A 23936-nucleotide genomic window follows, 5' to 3' on the forward strand; every position below is an offset into this window, starting at 1 on the left:
TCTTATAGAAGAGAATTTGGGTCCTGTTTCTGCAATTCCGTGTGAATAAGATATAAAAGTAAAGTAAATTAGGTCACGTGTGAGTTCTCTTCTTGTCCCACAAAGACTCTGAAAGCAAGTCAATCCCATATCAATGGAAAGACCTTGGACTTTTGGCCATCTAGGATCCAGTAGATAAGTTGGTGGTGACACTAAATTAACCATTGTTGGGTTCTTGGAAAGGGAAGTTATTGGACATTTCGAGTGCAATGCTCCCTATGAGGAGTGGGCCTCATCATGGGGTCCACCCCTCATGTGAGAGGAGTAAATTTCTTCTGGAAAATGACAATGGCAATGGCTTATGACTAAATTAAAGAACAAACTATATATTACTGCAACTGTGCAAGTCTTCGTTTCACATTGCATTACAATATACAAAAATGCTAGCCCGACAAAGTTGAATCATTAATAAAACTTCCTTAAATTTTGATTTTGACTGGCTCTTTCACATCTTCACTTCTATGTGTCGTGTGAGAGATCACTCTATAAAATAGGAGCGCAAGAAGATTTTAGGAAGTACTATCAATGTACAAGATATTGTCTATTGTGATTGAGTTTTTAGCTATGACCGAATAGAGAATTGAGAGATCCAAATCCAAAAGCTTGCTTCATCAGGCATGATCTCTAGTTGACTGCACTGTCCCAGGGGAGCTAAATATTCAAGCATTCTCTTCAAGATAAAATTTGCAGGTTTTTTGCTCCATCCTTTCACTTTTTTTTTTTTTTTTTTTTTTTTTTGTTCTTCAAGATAAAGTTTGCCAAAATATTGATCATTTAATAATTTGATTGAGTTCATACTCCGTAACATGTAAACTTTGGGATTTTAGTTTTAAAAAAATATACCTTGCGAGGTGGGTCTCTAATAAGTAGGAGAATTCAAATTCAAAGTCTTTCTTCTATGAGAAAATTGGGAAACTTTTTCTCAGAGTTAAAAGATTTTTGGCGTGATAAAATTGAAAGAGTTTATAAACCACTAAGTCTGTTTCTTTCTTTCTTTTCCAAAACCTTTCCACTCATTCTCTTTCTCTCTCAATGCAATTCTTTTTCTATGTCGTTGTAACATTGTCGACCACCACAACAGACCTTCACCCCCAATAAACCAATTACACACACCTCCACCAAATCGGTCAAGGCCTACTCCTCTCTAATGATCTCAGATGTATGACAAATTTAGTAAGGAGAACACTCTTGGGGAAGAAGAGAGATCCAAGTTCTGGGTTTGAAATCGGTGGCCTTTGATTCTTCCGACCATGAAAATATCAAATGCGGTATGTGTCGTGGTTGGTTTGATCAACCAGGAAAATATCAAATACGGTATGCAGTATGTGTCTCCTAAATCTATACTTTCAGGCAAACATGGCAGAATGAAAGTTGACTCGGGTCAAAGGTGAACTTTTTGACCCGAGTAAAAAAGGTTCAATTTATGACCTGTTTTTTTTTTTACGGGCTAACCTGATCTAGCTAAATAGTGATCTAGTCTTCTTTTTTTTTTTTTTTTTTAAGTATTTAAACTACATGCCAAGGTGTTAGGTGAATAGATATAAAGACAAAAAACACTGCACCATGCCTAGCCATTTAGTATCCACCAAGTGGCAGTGGCCATGCTCCAATTTACCTTCTTTTTTTTTCTTTTTTTTTTTTAAATAATAGTTAATTGAAAGGAAAAAAAAAAAAATCAAAAGGCAAAAACATCTATAACATATCATTAGTGGACTTTGAATTTGAAGTTTGCGAACTTAAAATATATACTTTTTATTACTCGATAGGATCTATCTTTCTCTCAAGTTCTAAACTTGTAATATTAAGCATTATGGTTATTAGTTATTAACATGAAAGATTTTCTTATCATGACCGTAAAGAATTATAGTCATGCTCAAAACTATTGAAATTAGAAAGATGTGGAAAATTTAATGTTTTTTGAGTTGTTTGTTTGTTTGTTTGTATATCTATTTTATTTTATTTTTTTCTGCCCTTCACTTGTATAATAGTAGCACAAATAGTTTAATAATAATACGTGTCTACTTAACGAAAAAAACAAATTGGTGTCATAGTCTAATGATAATGATCAGTCACTATGGAGCCAATGCCACAAATATAAATTTAATTAGAATAGGAGGAAAAATGCTTGATTAATTTCCAAAAAATACATGGTAGAATTATAAATTTTTTTTCTTCAAAAAATAATTTTGAACTTTATTATAGAAAATACGAATATTTCATAGTGTAAGACCTTTTTCTAAACATTGCCTGACATATGCACACTATGTTATTGATTTATTCTCAAAATAATAATAATAATAATAATAATAGGTGAATAATTCTCTTATACTAACGTGATTTTGTAGCTTCCTAATATCGAAGTTACTTATTTATTGAAGATTTTTGGACTCTTTACATTTCTTAGCACAAGATAGTGCACATATCATCACTTATTGTAATTATGATGTCACGGAATTTCTCATGAAATAATTGTGATGCGTACATATTTTCTAAGATTTTTTGGATACATTGATAGTAAGAGTTTTGGGAAATTTGAATCATAAATATCTCTATTAAAAATATTATGATGTGACAGTTAAACTACAAGACTCTTGTCTATATTTTATAAGTTTAAATACATGAATTTGCATGCAAACATAATTGATTCACAATTAATTAATAGAATAATAAGAATCACACTTGAGCTAAAATTCGGGTGCAATTAGAATTTAATTTGGATTTTTGGTTAAATTTTCTCTCAACTTCTCCTTTTATATTTTATGTAAGATTTCCTTGACACTCTCTAAACTATTAGATCTAAACTCTTTTTGGTTTCGATTTCAACTGAATTGGCTGCAAATGGTGCCTCTTGGAATAAGTTTTGGAGTTAGTGATTGTATTCTAGTGCTAATGAATAATGATTGTTGTTTTTTGTCACTAGGAAAAGATTGCCATGCCTACCAGTTACGCAGAAGAGACTATCATTGACATATCACTATTTAGGGAGCCTAATTGGGACCCGGATTGTTGCATCTACAAGGTCCCCAAAAGACTTCGCAATGTAAAGAATGCAGCCTACACTCCAAAGCTTATTTTAATAGGCCCTGTTCATCACAACAGGGAGGAACCAGAGGACATGAAGATCATGGAAACTCTGAAAAAAAGATATTTCATGAAATTCTTTTCTCGAACTAAGAAAATCCAAGAAGATTTTGAAAAGATCGTTGAAGAAAAAAAAGATAAGATCCGCCATTGTTATGCTGAAGAGATCCCTCTACCTGAAGGGAAAAATTTTGTGGATATGATTCTCCTGGATTCTATCTTTATCATTGAGCTTTTCTTGAGGAGTGATGCTAAGGAAGAAGAAAATGATTATATACTAAGTAAACCATGGCTAAAGGATGGTGTAAGGCAAGACTTGATATTACTCGAGAATCAGGTTCCATTTTTTATACTTAATGAATTATATCAAGATTTTGTAACGTCTACAGGCTATCAAGCTTCTTTTCTTACGCTTGCTTGTAAGTACTTTTTTAATAGCGAGGAGAAAATATGCGATGAGAAGAAAGTAAAACATTTCACTGATTTGCAGAGATATTTCTTCCGACCACCCAACCAGAAACCTGGAGATCCTATTGAACATCGACATAGTGCAACAAAACTGGAGATGGCGGGATTGATATTCCAAACTCAAAAAGGACCAGAAAAAAAGAGAAGCTTACTTAACGTACAAATCCAGAAGTGTAATAAGTTGTCAAAAATATTTCCATGCTTCAATTGCTCATGGCTCTGGCGTTGCATACCGTGCTTGAAAAAAATTCCATACTTGAAGCGTATGCAAACTCACTTGGTAGTTCCACACTTTGTGGTAGATAACAAAACTGAAGACCTTTTTCGAAATCTCATGGCCCTTGAGCAGTGTCATTATCCAAAAGAAGCTTACATATGCAATTATATCTTGCTATTGGATTTTCTTATCAACAATAAAGACGATGTGGAGTTGCTTGTTGAGGAAGGAATTATTGTCCACTCGTTAGGCAGCAATGAAGCAGTTGCCGAAATGGTTAACAAACTTGGCCATGAAATTGTGGAAGTAAATTCCTATTACCATGATGTTGCTGAAGATCTTAATAGTTACTACCGTAACTTGTGGAATCAAAATATGGCATCCCTGAAAACAGTATATTTTCGGGATGTTTTGAGAGGAACAGCAACTGTTGTTGGGATCATAGTCCTTGTGGTGACTATCATGAATTTCCTTAGGCCTTTTGTCTTCAAGCATATTTAAGTTTTGTTTCTGAAATATTATCATGTTAGTTAGAAGTTTGGCATTGCAAGTAGCTGATTTTGAAATTGTGAATCTGTTTAGTTTGTGTTATTATTTCCTTTCTAAAAATTTCTACCTTGTACTTCAAATTTTGGATGTTTCAAACGTTGTTTCAGTACCGATCTAGAGTTCTTATTAAGTAAAGTTGTATGTTTTGTGTTCCCTAATATATACCAGAGTTATTTATACCCTTTTCACTATAACATCAGATTGTATTACTCCAATAATTGCATTCTTCTGCTGGTCAGAGTGTATAAGAGTTTCTTACAAAATACTTTTTGACAGACCAATTACGGGTCACAGAACATCGTTAATTAGTAAACTCAGACTAATGATCCACTTAATTGCTCAGGAATGTCCAAGAAAATTAAATGGGGCGACTTAAACAGGTTCAACAATCCCTATTGGTTAGGGGTGGCTAGGTCTTGTGATGTTTACCAAAAAAAATATCAGGTTGTGTATAAGTGGATCCTGTTTCTGTTCTAGTCACTATACAAATACTAAAAACAAGTCAGGAAAACACTAACCATTCATGGGGTGTGGCCCTTCATTTTGACTATTTTCACCTGCCATCTTATGCAGTTGAAAGTGACAACATTAATCATTCTTCTTCCTTCTTATTTTATTTTATGTTTTTAATTTTTTTTTTCTAACTAAAAATAGTGTTTCCTGGTATGGACACAGCAACCCAACGTTTTGTGATGACGATAAGTAATACTGTATTACTCGAGTAACAATGGGACGTGCCACCACTCAAACCCAACAACTTGCTACCATGAATCAAGGCCGGCTGAATGACGGAGCAAAAAATGCAGTCGCCTAAGGCCCCAAGTAAAAAAAAGGCCTCCAAATTTTAACCAATAAGGTTATTTATAATCAATAAGTAAATTTTTTTTTTTTTTTCACCAGATGAAAAACAAATAAAAAAATAGAAACAAATGCAACTTTCATAATATTTTTCACAACATTTTTACAACTAATGCTAAGTAGCAGGTTGTTACAGTCTATTGTTGATGGCAAAAAAATAATTATAGTGATATTTTCAAATAAAAAACAAAAAGCAGTTTAAAATCTAAAATTTGTTGTAAAAAATATTGTGAATGTTGCACTTCTAAAAAAATAATAATAATAATAATAAGAGTTTAGTTCGCAAACTTTTACTAGTTTTCATCTAAGTCTACCACTAACACCACTGTTTTATTTACCACTATCAATCTACCACACCAACAAGTATGAAAAATTTTGTCAAATTTTTTCTGTCAATAAAATTTCTAAAAAAAGAAAAATTCTACGTAGTTCATGTTAATTAGTAGTAATTTTGCATCTAAAACAAAATAATCAATTTTCGCCTTAGGCCCCCAAATGCATCAAGCCGCCTCTGCCATGAATGATAGGGAAACGATGACTTCCTATGGTTGAACCACACCTCTTGGGTGGTCATTAATCATTCTTGTCTTTAGAGAGGGGAAAAAAGGACTCTGGCATTGGTCCTTGTTACTAATGAACAAATTAATGGTTGTAACTTGTAAGTTTGTCAGAAAGATGTCATAGTTATGAAGTTCATTGTGCTTGCTCTGTTTGTTGATGTTGTTACTGTTGCTGTTTTATGTTTTTTGGTTTTTTGAGACTTATGCTTGTTCTGTTTGAGAGACAGAGGGACAGAGGGGTATCACTCAATAAATAGGAGCACATGGAGATTTTAAGAATTGCTAGTGTACAAAAGCACAAGATTTTTTCTTCGATCTTGAGTGAGTTAGCTTTGAGGGGAGAGAGACTTAAAGGCTCAAGATCTCTATCAGATTGTGATGTTTCTTGGAGTTAAGTATTGAAGCATCTTCTTCCAAGTAAGATTTGCAGGTTCTTTGCTCCATCCTTTCACTTTATCTTTGTTCAAATTAAATTTACAGGTTTTTTTCTCCATCCTTCCATAATTTATTTTTGTTTTAGTAATTTAATTGACTTCATATTTTGTAATTTGCGACAAGTGCTTCGGGATTTTAATTAAAAAATATACCTTGAAAGGTTGATTTCTAATGTTTTTAATTAAATCAGGTCATGTGTGAGTGGACCCCGATTCTCTTGGTTTCACACAAAGACCAAGAGCAAGTCATTTTTTAGGTGTGGCCCTTCGTATCTGACCATTTTGGCCAGTCAGCTTATAAGTTGAAAGTTGTCTTCAGGAAAAACGACAATGGCAATTGTCCTTGTTAAAAGCACTAGCATTGAAAAATACTATGCTATACTATTATAACATCTCAAAAAACTACTTTATTACTTATACCATCCCATTTTACAATACTTCTCACATCCTAAAACTCTATTCTTATTAAAATATTATTCTTTAATCTTTTTTTATTATTTCTTTTCAACCAATACTTTTTTTCAGTTCCACTTTCCTAGGCTTTCCAACCGTTTTTTTTTTTTTTCCTCAGCCTCCCTCAACCTCTAGCACCGGTTCATCCCATAGAACCACAAACACAGACCCATCAACAGAGCCACACACAGCCACACACACAAACCATCAAACCAGAGCCAACAACGGCGACCACACCCACCACCCAAGCCACCAATCAGAAACCACATCGCTGATTTGAAACTCAGCCTATTTGAAACCCACCGGAGCAAACCCATTCAAAAAATATCATCACCGGAGCTACCAATGATATTTCCAACCGATCCACCTACCGATCAACAAATCTACTGTTTCAAACCGATCCACCCACCGATCAACCCAACCGATCCACCCACCAAACCCAGCTCGCCGATCGACGATGAGAGATGAGAGAGAGGCCGTGTGAAGCTTCGCCAATCCACGACCAACAACCAACTTCAGCCACAACCCAACCACGACCCAAACCCCGGACCCAACCACAACCCACAACCCCTTTAAGCACTGGTCAAAGCCAAAAAAAAAAAAAAAAAAAAAAAACAACCACCACAGTGACCCACGCCGTCACCCACGACCCAAACATCGGACCCACAACCCAACCACGACCCACAACCCCTTTAAGCACCGGTCACAGCCAGAAAAAAAAAAATCACAACCACCACAGTGACCCATGCCGTCACCCACGACCCAAACACCGGACCCACAACCCAACCACGACCCAAGCACCGGACCCAACCACGACCCACAACCCCTTTTAAGCACCGATCACAGCCAAAAACCACAACCACCACACCCACGTCGTCACCCACGACCCAAACACCAGACCCATAACCCAACCACGACCCAAACACCGGACCCACAACCCAACCACGACCCAAACATCGGACCCAACAGGAAAGGAAGAGAGAGCAAAGGTTGCGTTTAGGTCCGTAGAGAGGAAAGAGCAGAGATGGAGAAAAGAGAAGAGAAGGAAGAGAGAGAAAAGAATTGTGGGTTGTGAGAAAAAATTGGAGGAATAAAATATATATATATATTTTTTTTAACATTCTGCTACAGTACAATTCTAAGTTTAGAATTGTACTGTAGCACTATTGCAAAAATTTTTGCAATAGTGTGATTTAGTATTGTTTGATGCAAGTGTTTTTGTCCTCTAAATTATCAAAAATGCCTTAAATATGGTTTTAGCATTTTTCAATGCTAGTGCTCTACTAGTTAACAAATTAATGGCTATGGCTAGTCGGTGAGAGCGAGAATGACGCCATAACTATGACGTGTTTTGTGCCTTTGCTGTTTGTGAGAGAGGGATCACACAATAAATAGGAGGGCAAGAAGGTTTTAAGAATTGCTATCAAGTGTAAAAAAGTACAAGATTTTTTCTTCCATGAGTGAGTTTAAAATACGAGGAGAGAGAGAATCAAAAGTGTCTTAGCTTTGCTTCGTTGGACATGAATTGTGCTGTTTCTTGGACTTAAGTGTACAAGCATTTTCATCCAAATAAAATTTGCAGGTTCTTTGCTCCATCCTTTTACTTTATTTTTGTTCAAATAAAATTTGCAGGTTGCTTACTTCATCCTTTAACTTTACTGTTCTTCAAGATAAAGTTAGCCAAAAATTGGTAATTTAGTAATTCAATTGAGTTTATATTTTGTGCTTTGTTCTTCAAGATTTTAATTAAGAATATATCTTGCGGGTAAAGGTTTGGATCTGATGCACAAGAGCGCAGGACCCAAGCTGGTTCTGTACCTTGCAAGGTTGGTTTATAAAATTGAAAGAGTTTATAAACCACTAAGTCTGTTTCTTTCTTTCTTTTCCAAAACCTTTCCACTCATTCTCTTTCTCTCTCAATGCAATTCTTTTTCTATGTCTTTGTAACATTGTCGACCACCACAACAGACCTTCACCCCCAATAAACCAATTACACACACCTCCACCAAATCGGTCAAGGCCTACTCTTCTCTCTAATGATCTCAGATGTATGACAAATTTGGTAAGGAGAACACTCTTGGGGAAGAAGAGAGATCCAAGTTCTGGGTTTGAAATCGGTGGCCTTTGATTCTTCCGACCATGAAAATATCAAATGCGGTATGTGTCGTGGTTGGTTTGATCAACCAGGAAAATATCAAATACGGTATGCAGTATGTGTCTCCTAAATCTGTACTTTCAGGTAAACACGGCAGAATGGAAGTTGACTCGGGTCAAAGGTGAACTTTTTGACCTGTTACCTGACCCAGCAAACTAGTGATCTAGTCTTTTTTTATTTAATTTTTTATTTTTAAAAAAAAAAGTATTTAAACTACATGCCAAGGTGTTAGGTGCATAGGTATAAAGACAAAAAACACTGCACTATGCCCAGCCATTTAGTATCCACCAAGTGGCAGTGGCCATGCTCCAATTTACTTTCTTTCTTTCTTTTTAATTTAAATAATAGTTAATTGAAAGGAACAAAATTCAGAAGGCAAAAGCATCTATAACTACACGCCTATATTACTAACCATCTAACACTAAGTTAAATATAACACTAAGTCTAATTGGCACAAAACAAAACTAAAGTAAAAGAAAAAATTCAAAAGTCCATATCATTAGTGAACTTTAAATTTGAAGTGTGCGAATTTAAAATATATACTTTTCAATACTCAATAGGATCTATCTTTCTCTCAAGTTCTAAACTTGTAATATTAAGCATTACGGTTATGAGTTATTAACATGAAAGATTTTCTTATCATGACCGTAAAGAATTTTAGTCATGCTCAAAACTGTTAAAATTGGAAAGATGTGGAAAATTTTATGTTTTTTAATTTTTTTGTTTATTTGTTTTTTTTTTCTTTTTTTTTCTGCCCTTCACTTGTATAATAGTAGCGCAAATAGTTTAATAATAGTAGGTGCCTACTTAACGAAAAAAAACCAATTGGTGTCATAGTCTAATGATAATGATCAATCATTATGGAGCCAATGCCACAAATGTAAATTTAATTAGAATAGGAGGAAAAATGCTTGATTAATTTCCAAAAAATACATGGTAGAATTATAAATTTTATTTCTTCAAAAAATAATTTTCAACTTTATTATAGAAAATACGAATATTTCATAGTGTAAGGACCTTTTTCTAAACATTGCCTGACATATGCACACTATGTTATTGATTTATTCTCAAAATAATAATAATAATAATAGGTGAATAATTCTCTTATACTAACGTGATTTTGTAGCTTCCTAATATCGAAGTTACTTATTTATTGAAGATTTTTGGACTCTTTACATTTCTTAGCACAAGATAGTGCACATATCATCACTTATTGTAATTATGATGTCACGGAATTTCTCATGAAATAATTGTGATGCCTACATATTTTCTAAGATTTTTTGAATACATTGATAGTCAGAGTTTTGGGAAATTTGAATCATGAATATCTCTATTGAAAATATTAGGATATCACAGTTAAGCTATAAGACCCTTGTCTATATTTTATAAGTTTAAATACATGAATTTGCATGCAAACATAATTGATACACAATTAAATAATAGAATAATGAGAATCACACTTGAGCTAAAATTGGGGTGCAATTAGAATCTAATTTGGATTCTTGGTTAAATTTTCTCTCAACTTCTCCTTTTATATTTTATGTAAGATTTCCTTGACACTCTCTAAACTATTAGATCTAAACTCTTTTTGGTTTCGATTTCAACTGAATTGGCTGCAAATGGTGCCTCTTGGAATAAGTTTTGGAGTTAGTGATTGTATTCTAGTGCTAATGAATAATGATTGTTGTTTTTTGTCACTAGGAAAAGATTGCCATGCCTACCAGTTACGCAGAAGAGACTATCATTGACATATCACTATTTAGGGAGCCTAATTGGGACCCGGATTGTTGCATCTACAAGGTCCCCAAAAGACTTCGCAATGTAAAGAATGCAGCCTACACTCCAAAGCTTATTTTAATAGGCCCTGTTCATCACAACAGGGAGGAACCAGAGGACATGAAGATCATGGAAACTCTGAAAAAAAGATATTTCATGAAATTCTTTTCTCGAACTAAGAAAATCCAAGAAGATTTTGAAAAGATCGTTGAAGAAAAAAAAGATAAGATCCGCCATTGTTATGCTGAAGAGATCCCTCTACCTGAAGGGAAAAATTTTGTGGATATGATTCTCCTGGATTCTATCTTTATCATTGAGCTTTTCTTGAGGAGTGATGCTAAGGAAGAAGAAAATGATTATATACTAAGTAAACCATGGCTAAAGGATGGTGTAAGGCAAGACTTGATATTACTCGAGAATCAGGTTCCATTTTTTATACTTAATGAATTATATCAAGATTTTGTAACGTCTACAGGCTATCAAGCTTCTTTTCTTACGCTTGCTTGTAAGTACTTTTTTAATAGCGAGGAGAAAATATGCGATGAGAAGAAAGTAAAACATTTCACTGATTTGCAGAGATATTTCTTCCGACCACCCAACCAGAAACCTGGAGATCCTATTGAACATCGACATAGTGCAACAAAACTGGAGATGGCGGGATTGATATTCCAAACTCAAAAAGGACCAGAAAAAAAGAGAAGCTTACTTAACGTACAAATCCAGAAGTGTAATAAGTTGTCAAAAATATTTCCATGCTTCAATTGCTCATGGCTCTGGCGTTGCATACCGTGCTTGAAAAAAATTCCATACTTGAAGCGTATGCAAACTCACTTGGTAGTTCCACACTTTGTGGTAGATAACAAAACTGAAGACCTTTTTCGAAATCTCATGGCCCTTGAGCAGTGTCATTATCCAAAAGAAGCTTACATATGCAATTATATCTTGCTATTGGATTTTCTTATCAACAATAAAGACGATGTGGAGTTGCTTGTTGAGGAAGGAATTATTGTCCACTCGTTAGGCAGCAATGAAGCAGTTGCCGAAATGGTTAACAAACTTGGCCATGAAATTGTGGAAGTAAATTCCTATTACCATGATGTTGCTGAAGATCTTAATAGTTACTACCGTAACTTGTGGAATCAAAATATGGCATCCCTGAAAACAGTATATTTTCGGGATGTTTTGAGAGGAACAGCAACTGTTGTTGGGATGATAGTCCTTGTGGTGACTATCATGAATTTCCTTAGGCCTTTTGTCTTCAAGCATATTTAAGTTTTATTTCTGAAATATTATCATGTTAGTTAGAAGTTTGGCATTGCAAGTAGCTGATTTTGAAATTGTGAATCTGTTTAGTTTGTGTTATTATTTCCTTTCTAAAAATTTCTACCTTGTACTTCAAATTTTGGATGTTCCAAACGTTGTTTCAGTACCGATCTAGAGTTCTTATTAAGTAAAGTTGTATGTTTTGTGTTCCCTAATATATACCAGAGTTATTTATACCCTTTTCACTATAACATCAGATTGTATTACACCAATAATTGCATTCTTCTGCTGGTCAGAGTGTATAAGAGTTTCTTACAAAATACTTTTTGACAGACCAATTACGGGTCACAGAACATCGTTAATTAGTAAACTCAGACTAATGATCCACTTGCTCAGGATTGTCCAAGAAAATTAAATGGGGCGACTTAAACAGGTTCAACAATCCCTATTGGTTAGTGGCGGCTAGCTTCAGGAATATTTTTTAGAGTGGTCATTAAGAAACTTAAATTACACAAAATTTAATTAAAAGAGAACTTCATATATTGATCTAACCAAAAAAAAAGCGCACACACAAATACATAAAGTCTTACAATTTCTTTCTACAATTTTTTTTTTTTTGAAATTTTTGCATGATAGTCTCATTACCAATGTTACAAGTTACATTTCTATAAAAATTTTCTTGGGATTTTTTTTTTTTTTTGTAAGGACCGAATATATTGTTAAGGGGACTAAAATTTAAGGACAAAATTTGGTTATAAACTTAATTATACCCTAAAGTTACACCTTTCATTAAATAAATTAATTAACATAGCCACACATTTTGTAAATCTAATTATTGAACTGCATGTTCAATATATTCTTAAAACGTATGTCAAATTTTATGTCAATCATATGTCATTTACTTTTGATCCATAAATTTATTTTTTATTTATAATTTTAGATTACAAAAACTCAAAATTTAAATATTTGATTGATAACATAACTATTAATTTTTGATCTTCTTGAAATTTTGCAAGTATAAAAGATATAAAAAGAAAATGTAATCTATTTGTGAATTTGTCAAAATTCATGTATAATAATAAATAAATAAATAAACAAAATTGAGTAGAGTTATAGTCTTAGTTTATAATCAAGTTTGTTACTAAATTTTGTCCAAAATTTAAATATGTTGAACCTAAAAAAATTTAAGGTGGTCACAAATATCCTTTGAGGATTAAAAAATTATAAATTTTTAAAATTTATATATAATAATTTTTTTTTTCATGTCAGAGTGGTCCTGTGACCACCAAAAACTAAACGTAGAGCCACCAATGCTATTGGTACTAGTGCCGCCTCAACACCTAAGCCACTTAGAGCTAGGCCTTATCCTAGATTTCTTTTTGATGGTTTCAAGTATCCTCTTCTTTTTCTTTTTTTTCTTTTTTTTTTTGGTTGAAAGGCTTGATATGGTTTCAAGTATCCATTAATGGTAGAATAATTGCTAATTATTTTAAAAGAAAAAAATAAACTATATATATCCGTGAGGGGGGGGGGGGGGGTGGGGTTGGGGGGTTGGAGGGGGAGGTTGCACCATTTCTACAGTATATCTTTAGGAAGTCTTCATAAATATTGAGCCAATAGAAATCTAATACAATTGAAAATTTTAAATTTTTTTTTTTTTAAATTATTATGAATTAGAATGAATGTACCAAATAATCACTGAAAATATAAAAAGTTAAATAAAAACTATTTAGATATTAAAAAAAAAATCATTAAAATCTATACCGCAAATGTATTGAACTATCCCTGACTGGTCCTTAGCCATCTCCTCCTATTTCGTCTGTACCTTTAGCAGTTTAGCTCATCTAGATAAGGGTAGGAGGTTGTCTAATCAACCTTGTATGGCCTTTTGAATCTTTGATCCTTCAAAAAAGTTTGAAATAATTACAGCAAACCCACCTGAGGTTAGGCCCGTTTTCACATTACCTACCCGTGGTTTAAAACTTAACACTTTGCCCACCTGAACTTACTTCCGTTTAGCCTCTGTTACCCACCTCTGTTAAAAATTATGTCTCTCTCCTCTCAAAACAAGAAAAAAAAACAAAAACAAAAGAAAGCAAGATCAAAATGGGCATCTCTTAGAAGATGACTTAAATCAAAAAAATTTCAAACCTAGAACACATGATCAAAAATTTCTCATACTTGAAATATCTCTCTGAGATCTTCCTGTTGGGTTGGGCGTGAGTGTGAGTTAGAGTGTAAGTGTGGTGGGAGAGAGCTCAAAGCCAACGATGGAGTCAACGGAGACATCGGCAATGCCCGAGGCTACGACGGTAGGTACATCGCCGATATCCAGCTCCGATCAAGATTCGAAGCTTCTCGCACCCATCCCGTCGAGAGTTCTTGGACATCCAGTGGCCAGAAAAGCCTTGGCGGCTTGTAGTAACTCCGACGCGGTGGTTCTCGGCTCCATTAAGGTGGGTTTCTTGTTGGGCTCAGTCTCCGATGCCGAGGTTACTCATGGACGAGGCTATCGTGACTCTGCGTCCACCGGTGTTATGGTGGGTAGCTTGACGACGGCGGGGATTGAGGCTCCGAGTCTGACAGTGGTGTCGCCGATCCTTGGTCAGTACACATTGGGTGGTTCATAATCCTTTTTCTCCTCTCTTAGACCTGGGTGATGGGGTTGTTGATGAGTTTGTGGAAGGCAAAGATCATGTTGAAGTACAGAAGAGCCACCACCATGTTGATACAATGAGTTTGAAGTACAGAAGAGCCACCACCACGTTTATAATTTTATCGCATGATTTTTTTTTTCCAATGCTAAATATTTTACAAGAAAGATTAATGTTAATTGTTAAAGAAATAGATCATTACACAGAACCATACCCTTGAACTCAACTCTGGAAACATGTGTTGCTATCTCTGTCCATGTATAGAGACACAAAACCCTCCAAGCTCTTTCAAAAAAATTCAAACCCTAACTTTTTGATTTGTGTTATGTTATGTTTTGGTTGTAAAAGCTATTTTCTAACGGAAAAGTCAAAGGTGGGTAACGGATAGGTAACGGATTGAAGTTCAGGTGAGCAAAATGTTAAGTTTTAAACCACGGGTAGGTAATGTGAAAACGGGTCAAACCCCAGGTGGGTTTGCTGTAATTATCCCAAAAAGTTTTGTGCATGCCCTTGAACGACTTGTATCTGTGATAGGATGAGAAATGAAAATTATTTTATTATTTAGTTTATTTTTACTATTATTTATGAGTTTTATTGTATTTTTTGATACTATTTAGAAGAATTATTGTACTATTTTAACTAATTTTTATCTTTATCTGGTGTATTTTTAGTAATAATTTTTTAATTTCAGCAAAATAAACAATATCTAATAACACTCTTATTATGTAGACACTATTGAGCTTTTATGTCTTTCATCAAGCTAATCCATGTACGAATTGTTGAAGTTATTGTACTTGTTCATTCATTTTTCTCATCATGTTTTCCTAGGGGCAAACTTTTGCTAAGGACCATCAGTTTTAACAAGCCTCGTGATCAAAGATGTCAACTGCTGTGAGTCTGTGACTAAAGAGAGACTTGTAGCCAAGATATGTGTAACTTAGTTGAATAATATTATGTTATCTTTTATTAGAAAAATAAGAGTTTAACTCAGATGCTTCGTTATTATAAATTAGCTAATATCCTACGCGATGTGCGGTGTGCATTTTAATAAATTTTATAAGAAATTATTTATGACCTACTGATTTTATGAATACTATTATTGTTAGTCACACTTAATCTATGAGGTTTTCTACTAAAACTAAATTCTAATTAAATACATTGGGGAGAAAATTCCTCTAATTCATGCAACCAAGAAATGTCATCAGATCATAGTGAAATTGTCACCTACAAACTTGTTGGTTCCTAGGTGTCTTTCTTGTATTATTTATGTTTTATATATCAATTAACTATAAAATTTTCTAGAATTTCATGATACAGTAATAGAAAAAATAATGCCATAGTAATGCGATAATATCACAATTTAACCTCCAAATTTTAATTGAACTAAAATTAGCCAAAAACAGATCATTACCAAGTATACACATCATAAAGAAAACCAAAAATATAAATTGGCACATAATATGAAAAAATAAGCTAAAATAAATTACAATGCTACATAAGTACAACTGTATACATAAAATCTAAACAAAATATTTAAGAAAAATGTAATATTTTGAAAATTAACATACCTCTCAGAAAGAAAAACAAAGATATTGTGAGAAAATTATGGAAGTTTAATTTTTAAGTCTAATGGAAATGGGGATTTATATTGGACAAATGTGGAGACAAATAATATTTGCCTAATTCATTGATTCGACTCTTATAATTCTGCATTGAAGTTAGTCTTATGCAGAAAATTGAAAAGTTTTTTTGATTCCTATATTTCCCATGACTTATCAATTCAAAGCATGTAAAGTTATAAATGTATATAAATTCTTTGACTTTTATTCTTACATTTCTCATGACTTTTTAAATCCATTGATATCAATTTAAAGTATGTAAAGTTAAAAATGTAGAAACCTAAATGAAAAGGATGTCATACAATATGCTACTTGGCAAAGCCTTATGCTTCCCACATGAGGTATTTGCTTTTATATATATATTGAATGAATGAATATTGAATTGAATTGATGTGGAGACAAATAATATTTGTCAAATTCATTAAATTCAACTCTTGCAATTCTGCATTAAAGTTAGTTTTATGTAGAAAATTGAAAAGTTTTTTTGATTCCTGCATTTCCCATAACTTTTTAGATCCATCTGTATCAATTCAAAGCATGTAAAGTTATAAATGTATACAAATTCTTTGAATTTTATTCCTACATTTCTCATGACTTTTTAAATCCATCCATATCAATTTAAAACATATAAAGTTATAAATGTATATAAATTCTTTGAATTTTATTAATACATTGAAATAAATGCATTTGCCATTACTTAATAATTTAACATAAATGCTAAATTTAGATGAACTGGAAGCCTAAATGAGAAGAACGTCATACAATGTGCCATTTGGCAGAACCTTATACTTTTCCACATGAGATCTCTGCTTTTATATATATATATATATATATTGATAGAGTTTGATTAATATATGTCTTTACAGTATACATTAACTATTTATTTTAGAAATTTTTTTATAAATATATGAAAAACTGTAAAAATAGTGTGTTATTTTTTTGTTTTTTATAAAAAAATTTTAAAATGATTTATTATTATATACCTGTAAGCACAAATGAGTAAATCCCAAATAAATAAGTGGATTATAAAAAAAAAATTGTCAGACTCAATAAATTTTGCATTGATTGGTGTGTTGCTTATTAAATAATTAGTATTAGTTGAGGAAGGGAAGGTGAGGTTGAGTACCTAATTAGTAATTGCCTCAATAATAGTAACTTGGTGCACCTATGCTACACATTCAATCACAATAGAACCTATCACGTGGCAGGCACGTGCAACTGAATGTGTGTTTTATGTGGGCACACATCTCTTGTGAATGTGGCTATTTCTTTGAACAGGATAGACTCTAGTACTGTTTCTATCTACCATTGTTTTGAGTATAAGATGTAAGTGATTCAGGTCTTGTGATGTTTACCAAAAAAAATATCAGGTCATGTATGAGTGGATCCTGTTTCTGTTCTGGTCACTATACAAATACTAAAAACAAGTCAGGAAAACACTAACCATTCATGGGGTGTGGCCCTTCATTTTGACTATTTTCACCTGCCATCTTATGCAGTTGAAAGTGACAACATTAATCATTCTTCGTCCTTCTTATTTTATTTTATGTTTTTATTTTTTTTTTCTAACTAAAAATAGTGTTTCCTGGTATGGACACAGCAACCCAACGTTTTGCGATGACATTAAGTAATACTGTATCACTCGAGTAACAATGGGACGTGCCACCACTCAAACCCAACAACTCTTGCAAGCATGAATGATAGGGAAACGATGACTTCCTATGGTTGAACCACACCTCTTGGGTAGTCATTAATCATTCTTGTCTTCAGAGAGGGAAAAAAAGGACTCTGGCATTGGTCCTTGTTACTAATGAACAAATTAATGGTTGTAACTTGTAAGTTTGTCAGAAAGATGTCATAGTTATGAAGTTCGTTGTGCTTGCTCTGTTTGTTGATGTTGTTGTTGTTGCTGTTTTATGTTTTTTGGTTTTTTGAGACTTATGCTTGTTCTGTTTGAGAGACAGAGGGACAGACGGGTATCACTCAATAAATAGGAGCACATGAAGATTTTAAGAATTGCTAGTGTACAAAAGCACAAGATTTTTTTCTTCGATCTTGAGTGAGTTTTAGCTTTGAGGGGAGAGAGACTTAAAGGCTCAAGATCTCTATCAGATTGTGATGTTTCTTGGAGTTAAGTATTGAAGCATCTTCTTCCAAGTAAGATTTGCAGGTTCTTTGCTCCATCCTTTCACTTTATCTTTGTTCAAATTAAATTTGCAGGTTTTTTTCTCCATCCTTCCATAATTTATTTTTGTTTTAGTAATTTAATTGACTTCATATTTTGTAATTTGCAACAAGTGCTTCGGGATTTTAATTAAAAAATATACCTTGAAAGGTTGGTTTCTACTCCCTCCGTCTCACTTTATTTGTCTTCTATTCCATTTTGGGATATCTCAAAATATTATCTTGTTTCTAAAAATAAAAGTTATTAGTTTACTAATATTCCTATTATACTCCTAGGTCTCATTAAGAATAACTCCTTAAAAAAAAACTAATAAATTTATTTAAGGATAATTTTATAAACTTATATATTTTTATAAAATAAAAAAAATAATAAATGATGTTCTCCTAAAATATTTTGACTTTTCAAACCGAACAAATAAAATGAAAATGTTTTTAATTAAATCAGGTCATGTGTGAGTGGACCCTGATTCTCTTGGTATCACACAAAGACTAAGCGCAAGTCATTTTTTAAGTGTGGCCCTTCATATCTGACCATTTTGGCCAGTCAGCTTAAAAGTTGAAAGTGGCAACATATATATCATTCTTGTCTTCAGGAAAAACGACAATGGCAATGGTCCTTGTTACGAGTTAACAAATTAATGGCTAGTCGGTGAGAGCGAGAATGACGCCATAAGTCCATAAATATGACGTGTTTTGTGCCTTTGCTATTTGTGAGAGAGGGATCACACAATAAATAGGAGGGCAAGGAGGTTTTAAGAATTGCTATCAAGTGTAAAAAAGTACAAGATTTTTTCTTCCATGAGTGAGTTTAAAATACGAGGAGAGAGAGAATCAAAAGAGTCTTAGCCTTGCTTCGTTGGACATGAATTGTGCTGTTTCTTGGAGTTAAGTGTACAAGCATTTTCTTCCAAACAAAATTTGCAGGTTCTTTGCTCCATCCTTTTACTTTATTTTTGTTCAAATAAAATTTGCAGGTTGTTTACTTCATCCTTTCGCTTTACTGTTCTTCAAGATAAAGTTAGCCAAAAATTGGTAATTTAGTAATTCAATTGAGTTTATATTTTGTGCTCTGTTTTTCAAGATTTTAATTAAAAATATATCTTGCGGGTAAAGGTTTGGGTCTGATGCACAAGAGCACAGGATCCAAGCTGGTTCTGTACCTTGCAAAGGTTGGTTTATAGTGTTTTATAATCATCTATTTTAAGTTCCTTTAACAAGTATTAGGAAACGCATGATATTTTTAATTGGAAAGTAGATAAGTGGGTTTCATTAGTTCAATAACTTCAGTTGGCTAGTAATGATAGAGATTAGTGGTGGAGATTGGGATTCTGTTGGCTGTGGGTTATTGTGATGCTGGGATTTGTTTTTGAGTTCTTCTAGGGGTTTTTTTTTTTTTTTTTTTGGGGGGGGGGGGGTCCACATAATTGTTTTAGAAGTTCTGCAGCCCATATTTATTTTCTTTTTTTGCGGCTTTTGATACTCATTTTTGCATCTCTGTAGCATATGTATTTCAATTGTTAAACAAGATATACCTTTGAATCATTGACCCAAACATATCAATGAATGTTTACAAGCCTTGAATCCTTCCAATAGAGTATAAGGAAATTATTGTATGTTCTTTTTTTTTTTTTTTGCTCCTGGCCCTGGTATCCTTCCATTCTCAAATCGCCTTCAATTTTCTGGATATTTTTTGGATGATGGATTCTATAATTCATAACGGTGAGAGACTTTTTCTTGAGAGACTGTTTGATCATTTTTGTCTTTTTTCAACAATGTTAAATAAAAGCACCAAAATTCATTTTTTCTTTTTTGTCTTAAAAGTTTTGTGTTTTTTTTTTTAATGGTAACTAATAATGGGTTATGTTTGTCTAACGGAAACCACCCATCTATTATTGTCCGTTTGTTACACTACAAAACTAGGATTGAAAAGGATGGTTTATGAAAAGAAGAAAGCTACATTTCATTGTCCATCTTTAATACACGTATGATACCCTAAAGTAAAGAAAAGTGGGGAAAAAGAGTAGATAAAGAATCATATAGAAACTCCAAATATTACCTAAGTTGATGAAAATATATTAAGACAATGTTTTGTGTGGCGTAAAATATTTTCTTAAAAACGTTTTTAATGTTCTCGGGTATTCATTTGGTGCTTCATAAATCTTGGTCAAATCATAAATATTTTACTTTACCAGTAAATTTCTTTTGTTAGAGCATTCCCATTAGCAAAAAATAAAACAAAAAAGAAGAAAACAAACAACAGATATACTCCCTACATCTCATTTTTTATTTTACCCAACATAATAATAAAATAATATATTTCTTTACTCCTACCAGCATGAGCAATTGCCAAAACAACCCCAACCACCCAACACCACAATCAGCACAGTCACTGGGCCCATCATCACACAAAACGCATTACCATTCTCAACCCAAATCAACACAAAATCCAAATCAATAGCCACACAACCCATTTCTACCAAGATCGAGATTCTCCGCAATTGAGCTTGTCCAACCACGACAGGCTCCATTGCAAGCTTTGCCGAGACCGAGATTCTCCATCAAACTTGAGATTCTGACCCCATAAAATTTATTGATAATGGTCATCATCTCATCACAAAGAGTTAGAGGTGATCAAAATAGCTCATAGCGTATATAGGGGCCGCTTTCATAAGCGGAAGCACATGTACCAATTTTAGGTAATAGCATAATATCTTTTACAAATATGTTGTACAACTACAAAGTGCCTTTAGATACATTCGAACACAATGTTGATAATGAAAATGAGCTTTAGAAATATTTTCAAAATAAATAATAGAAACAAAGAGAACTAGAAAGATACATAAACAAAACACACAAAGGAGAATACTAAAGATTTACATGGTTTGACTTTAGGCCTATATCTGTGGGTGACAACAAGAAGAAAGTTAACTAAAAGATTTATAGAATACAAATTAGTGTGTAGACAAAAGCCAAACACCAGTATTTATATATAGACACACACATACACACGTAATATAACTGTTTAATTAATCATTTATCTTTCCATCTTGGCCCATGTGTTCAGATGATGTGATAATTGCAAAAGAAGATATTTATATGGGATTGGGGTTGTGTTGGAACCTGGAGCAGTTATCATTAAAATGCTATATTATCTGCATGTATCAAGTATGTATCTTTATTGGGACAATTTGTGAATTCTAAAATTGTGTTTGATCTACACATTTTGAAAGTGAGGATGCATTTGTCATATCAAAATGGAAGTTACTGCAAATGGTATCCTGGGCTGGGATAGGTTTCAGGTTTAGTGTTAATAATTGTTGTTTGTTTGTCACTAGGAAAAAGGGACCTGTAACTCAAAAAAGATGGCTACGTCAACCACTTCTAGTGATTCCTTTCATGAAAAAGAACTTGAATGCAAAGAAATTATCATTCAGCAACCCCACTGGCGCCCCGAGTGTTGCATCTACAAGGTCCCCAAGAGACTTCGTGAGGTAAAGGTGGAAGCCTACACTCCAAGGCTAATTTCAATAGGTCCCATTCATCATGACATAGATGCATTGAAGGAAATGGAAAGCCTTAAACAAAAATATTTCCAAGAATTCTTTCAGCGGACCTGGAAATGCCAGATGGAATTTAAAAACATCGTTCAAAAAAATGAAGACAATATCCGGCATTGTTATGCACAAGACATCTCTCTACCCAAAAAGGAAGCTTTTGTGGAAATGATTTTACTGGATTCTATCTTTATCATTGAGCTCTTCTTAAGGACTGCTACAAGGGAAGAATGTCAAAAGGATGATTATATATTAAGTAAACCATGGCTAGATGAAGGAATAAAGCATGACTTGATATTACTTGAGAATCAGCTTCCATTTTTCATTCTTGATGAGTTACATCATCACATTGGAAGGTCTACAGGCATTCATGAATCATTTCTTAAACTTGCCTGTACTTACTTTTTTCCCAGAGAAAAGAAAATACCGATTGAGAAGGAAGTAAAACATTTCACTGATTTGCAGAGAGATTTCTACTATCCACCCAACTTGAAAACTGGAAGCATTATTGAACATCTACATAGTGCAACAAAGTTGGACACGGCAGGATTGAAATTCCAGGTGTGTAAGGAAGCAGGAAGATTTTTACTTGACATTGAAGTCAAGAAGCCGAATCCCTTAGAAACTTTTCCGAGATTCAAATGCTCGTGGCTCTTGCATTGCTTACCATGCTTAAAATGCTTTTGGTGCTTGGACCGTCTGCAAACTAGATTGGTAGTTCCACGCTTCGTGATGGATCACGGAACAGAAGACCTTTTCCGAAACCTCATGGCCCTCGAGCAGTGTCATTATCCATTCCAAGCTTACATTTGCAATTATATTGTGTTATTAGATTTTCTTATAAACACTAGAGAAGATGCGGAATTGCTTGTTGAAAAAAAGATTATTGCTCACTCGTTAGGCAGCTATAAAGCAGTTGCCCAAATGGTTAACAAACTTGGCCAAGAAATTGTGGAAAAAAATTCATGTTACCATGATGTCGCTGAAGATCTTAATGAGCACTATGGAAACTGGTGGAATAAAAATATTGCATCCTTGAGAACAATATATTTTCGTGATGTTTGGAGAGGCACTGCAACTTTTGTTGGAATTGTAGTCTTGTTTGTAACTGTTGGGAATTTCCTTAGGCCTTTTGTCTTTCACAAATAAGTTTCCTTTACTATGATGCTGTAATATCACTTGGAAATCTGGCTTTGCCTGTAGTTGTTTTAAAATTTTATCATTAAATTTAGCTTGTGATATCCTTTCCTTCCTAACAAGTTTTACTTTGGACTTAACATTTTTGATGTTTGAAACTTTGTTTCAGTACCCATCTGTAGTTTGCATTTGGGCTAATAAAGTGTTAATCTATACAAGTGTTATATCCTCCAACAATATCATGTACACACCCTCTGTTCCCTAATAAAGAGTTTCATCCCCTATTTCACTTCAGTGCCATATTGTGCAACATTATTGGCAAACTTCCATGCTCCTACACATTAAAAAAAAGAGAATACCTACAGTCAGGAGCTAGCGTAAAAGTGCTTATTTACGTCACCAATCAAGAGCTGTCATGTGAGACATTTAATGAGAAAGCAGTACATTCTATCACACGGGATTATAACTCAATTAAAACTAAAATCATCAAACATGTATTAGACCAAAAGCAAAGACTTGGAGAGACAGACACCAAACCCATTCCATCTCCTCCTCTCCTCTGACCATTAGATCTCCACCCTACTGTTGGAGCCACTACCACGTCGTTCTAAGCCAGTGCCGCCGCACCCAACCTCAAGGTTTGTTCTAATTTCTATTTACTGTTTGATTAGTTGTTTCCCAAAAATTTAGGTTTCAAAATTTTGATGGGTTTGGGTTATTTTTTAGATATCAATATGTTCATATTGGTATGGATTTTATTGATTTGGTATGGATTTTGCTTCTTCTTCTTTTTTGGTATTTTCATGGGTTTTGATTGTATTTTCGTGGATTTTGGTTGGGGCACAAACAAAGCCCAAGAAATTAATAGACCCAACGGGCCATCTATAGGCTTGAATTTCATGCCCACAATTTCTTCTCTTATTAGTTATTAGAGG

The 23936-nt window shown here is 33.6% G+C and overlaps 2 protein-coding genes across 10 annotated transcripts; both read left to right on the forward strand.

The window, feature by feature from the left end:
* Nucleotides 1-434: 434 nt before the first annotated feature.
* Nucleotides 435-4503, forward strand: LOC115987440 (UPF0481 protein At3g47200-like). 2 transcript variants are annotated; one of them, XM_031110978.1, is made up of 3 exons: nt 435-729; nt 2960-3457; nt 3611-4503. In XM_031110978.1, exons 2-3 carry the CDS (start codon nt 2972-2974, stop codon nt 4304-4306), a joined length of 1182 nt encoding a protein of 393 aa, XP_030966838.1. In that variant the 5' UTR covers nt 435-729; nt 2960-2971; the 3' UTR covers nt 4307-4503. The 2 variants fall into 2 exon arrangements, with proteins under 2 accessions (XP_030966838.1, XP_030966837.1); XM_031110977.1 differs by having other exon boundaries at nt 2960-4503.
* Nucleotides 4504-8069: 3566 nt separating this feature from the next.
* LOC115987316 (UPF0481 protein At3g47200-like) lies at nt 8070-23105 on the forward strand. 8 transcript variants are annotated; one of them, XM_031110846.1, is made up of 3 exons: nt 8070-8241; nt 10516-11013; nt 11167-12014. In XM_031110846.1, exons 2-3 carry the CDS (start codon nt 10528-10530, stop codon nt 11860-11862), a joined length of 1182 nt encoding a protein of 393 aa, XP_030966706.1. In that variant the 5' UTR covers nt 8070-8241; nt 10516-10527; the 3' UTR covers nt 11863-12014. The 8 variants fall into 8 exon arrangements, with proteins under 8 accessions (XP_030966706.1, XP_030966705.1, XP_030966702.1 ...); XM_031110840.1 differs by lacking the exons at nt 8070-8241; nt 10516-11013; nt 11167-12014 and adding exons at nt 18949-19234; nt 19424-19479; nt 21646-23105; XM_031110839.1 differs by lacking the exons at nt 8070-8241; nt 10516-11013; nt 11167-12014 and adding exons at nt 18950-19234; nt 21375-21475; nt 21646-23105.
* Nucleotides 23106-23936: the final 831 nt, after the last annotated feature.

The sequence above is a fragment of the Quercus lobata genome, chromosome 4 (assembly GCF_001633185.2).
Source record: "Quercus lobata isolate SW786 chromosome 4, ValleyOak3.0 Primary Assembly, whole genome shotgun sequence".
NCBI lineage: Eukaryota > Viridiplantae > Streptophyta > Magnoliopsida > Fagales > Fagaceae > Quercus > Quercus lobata.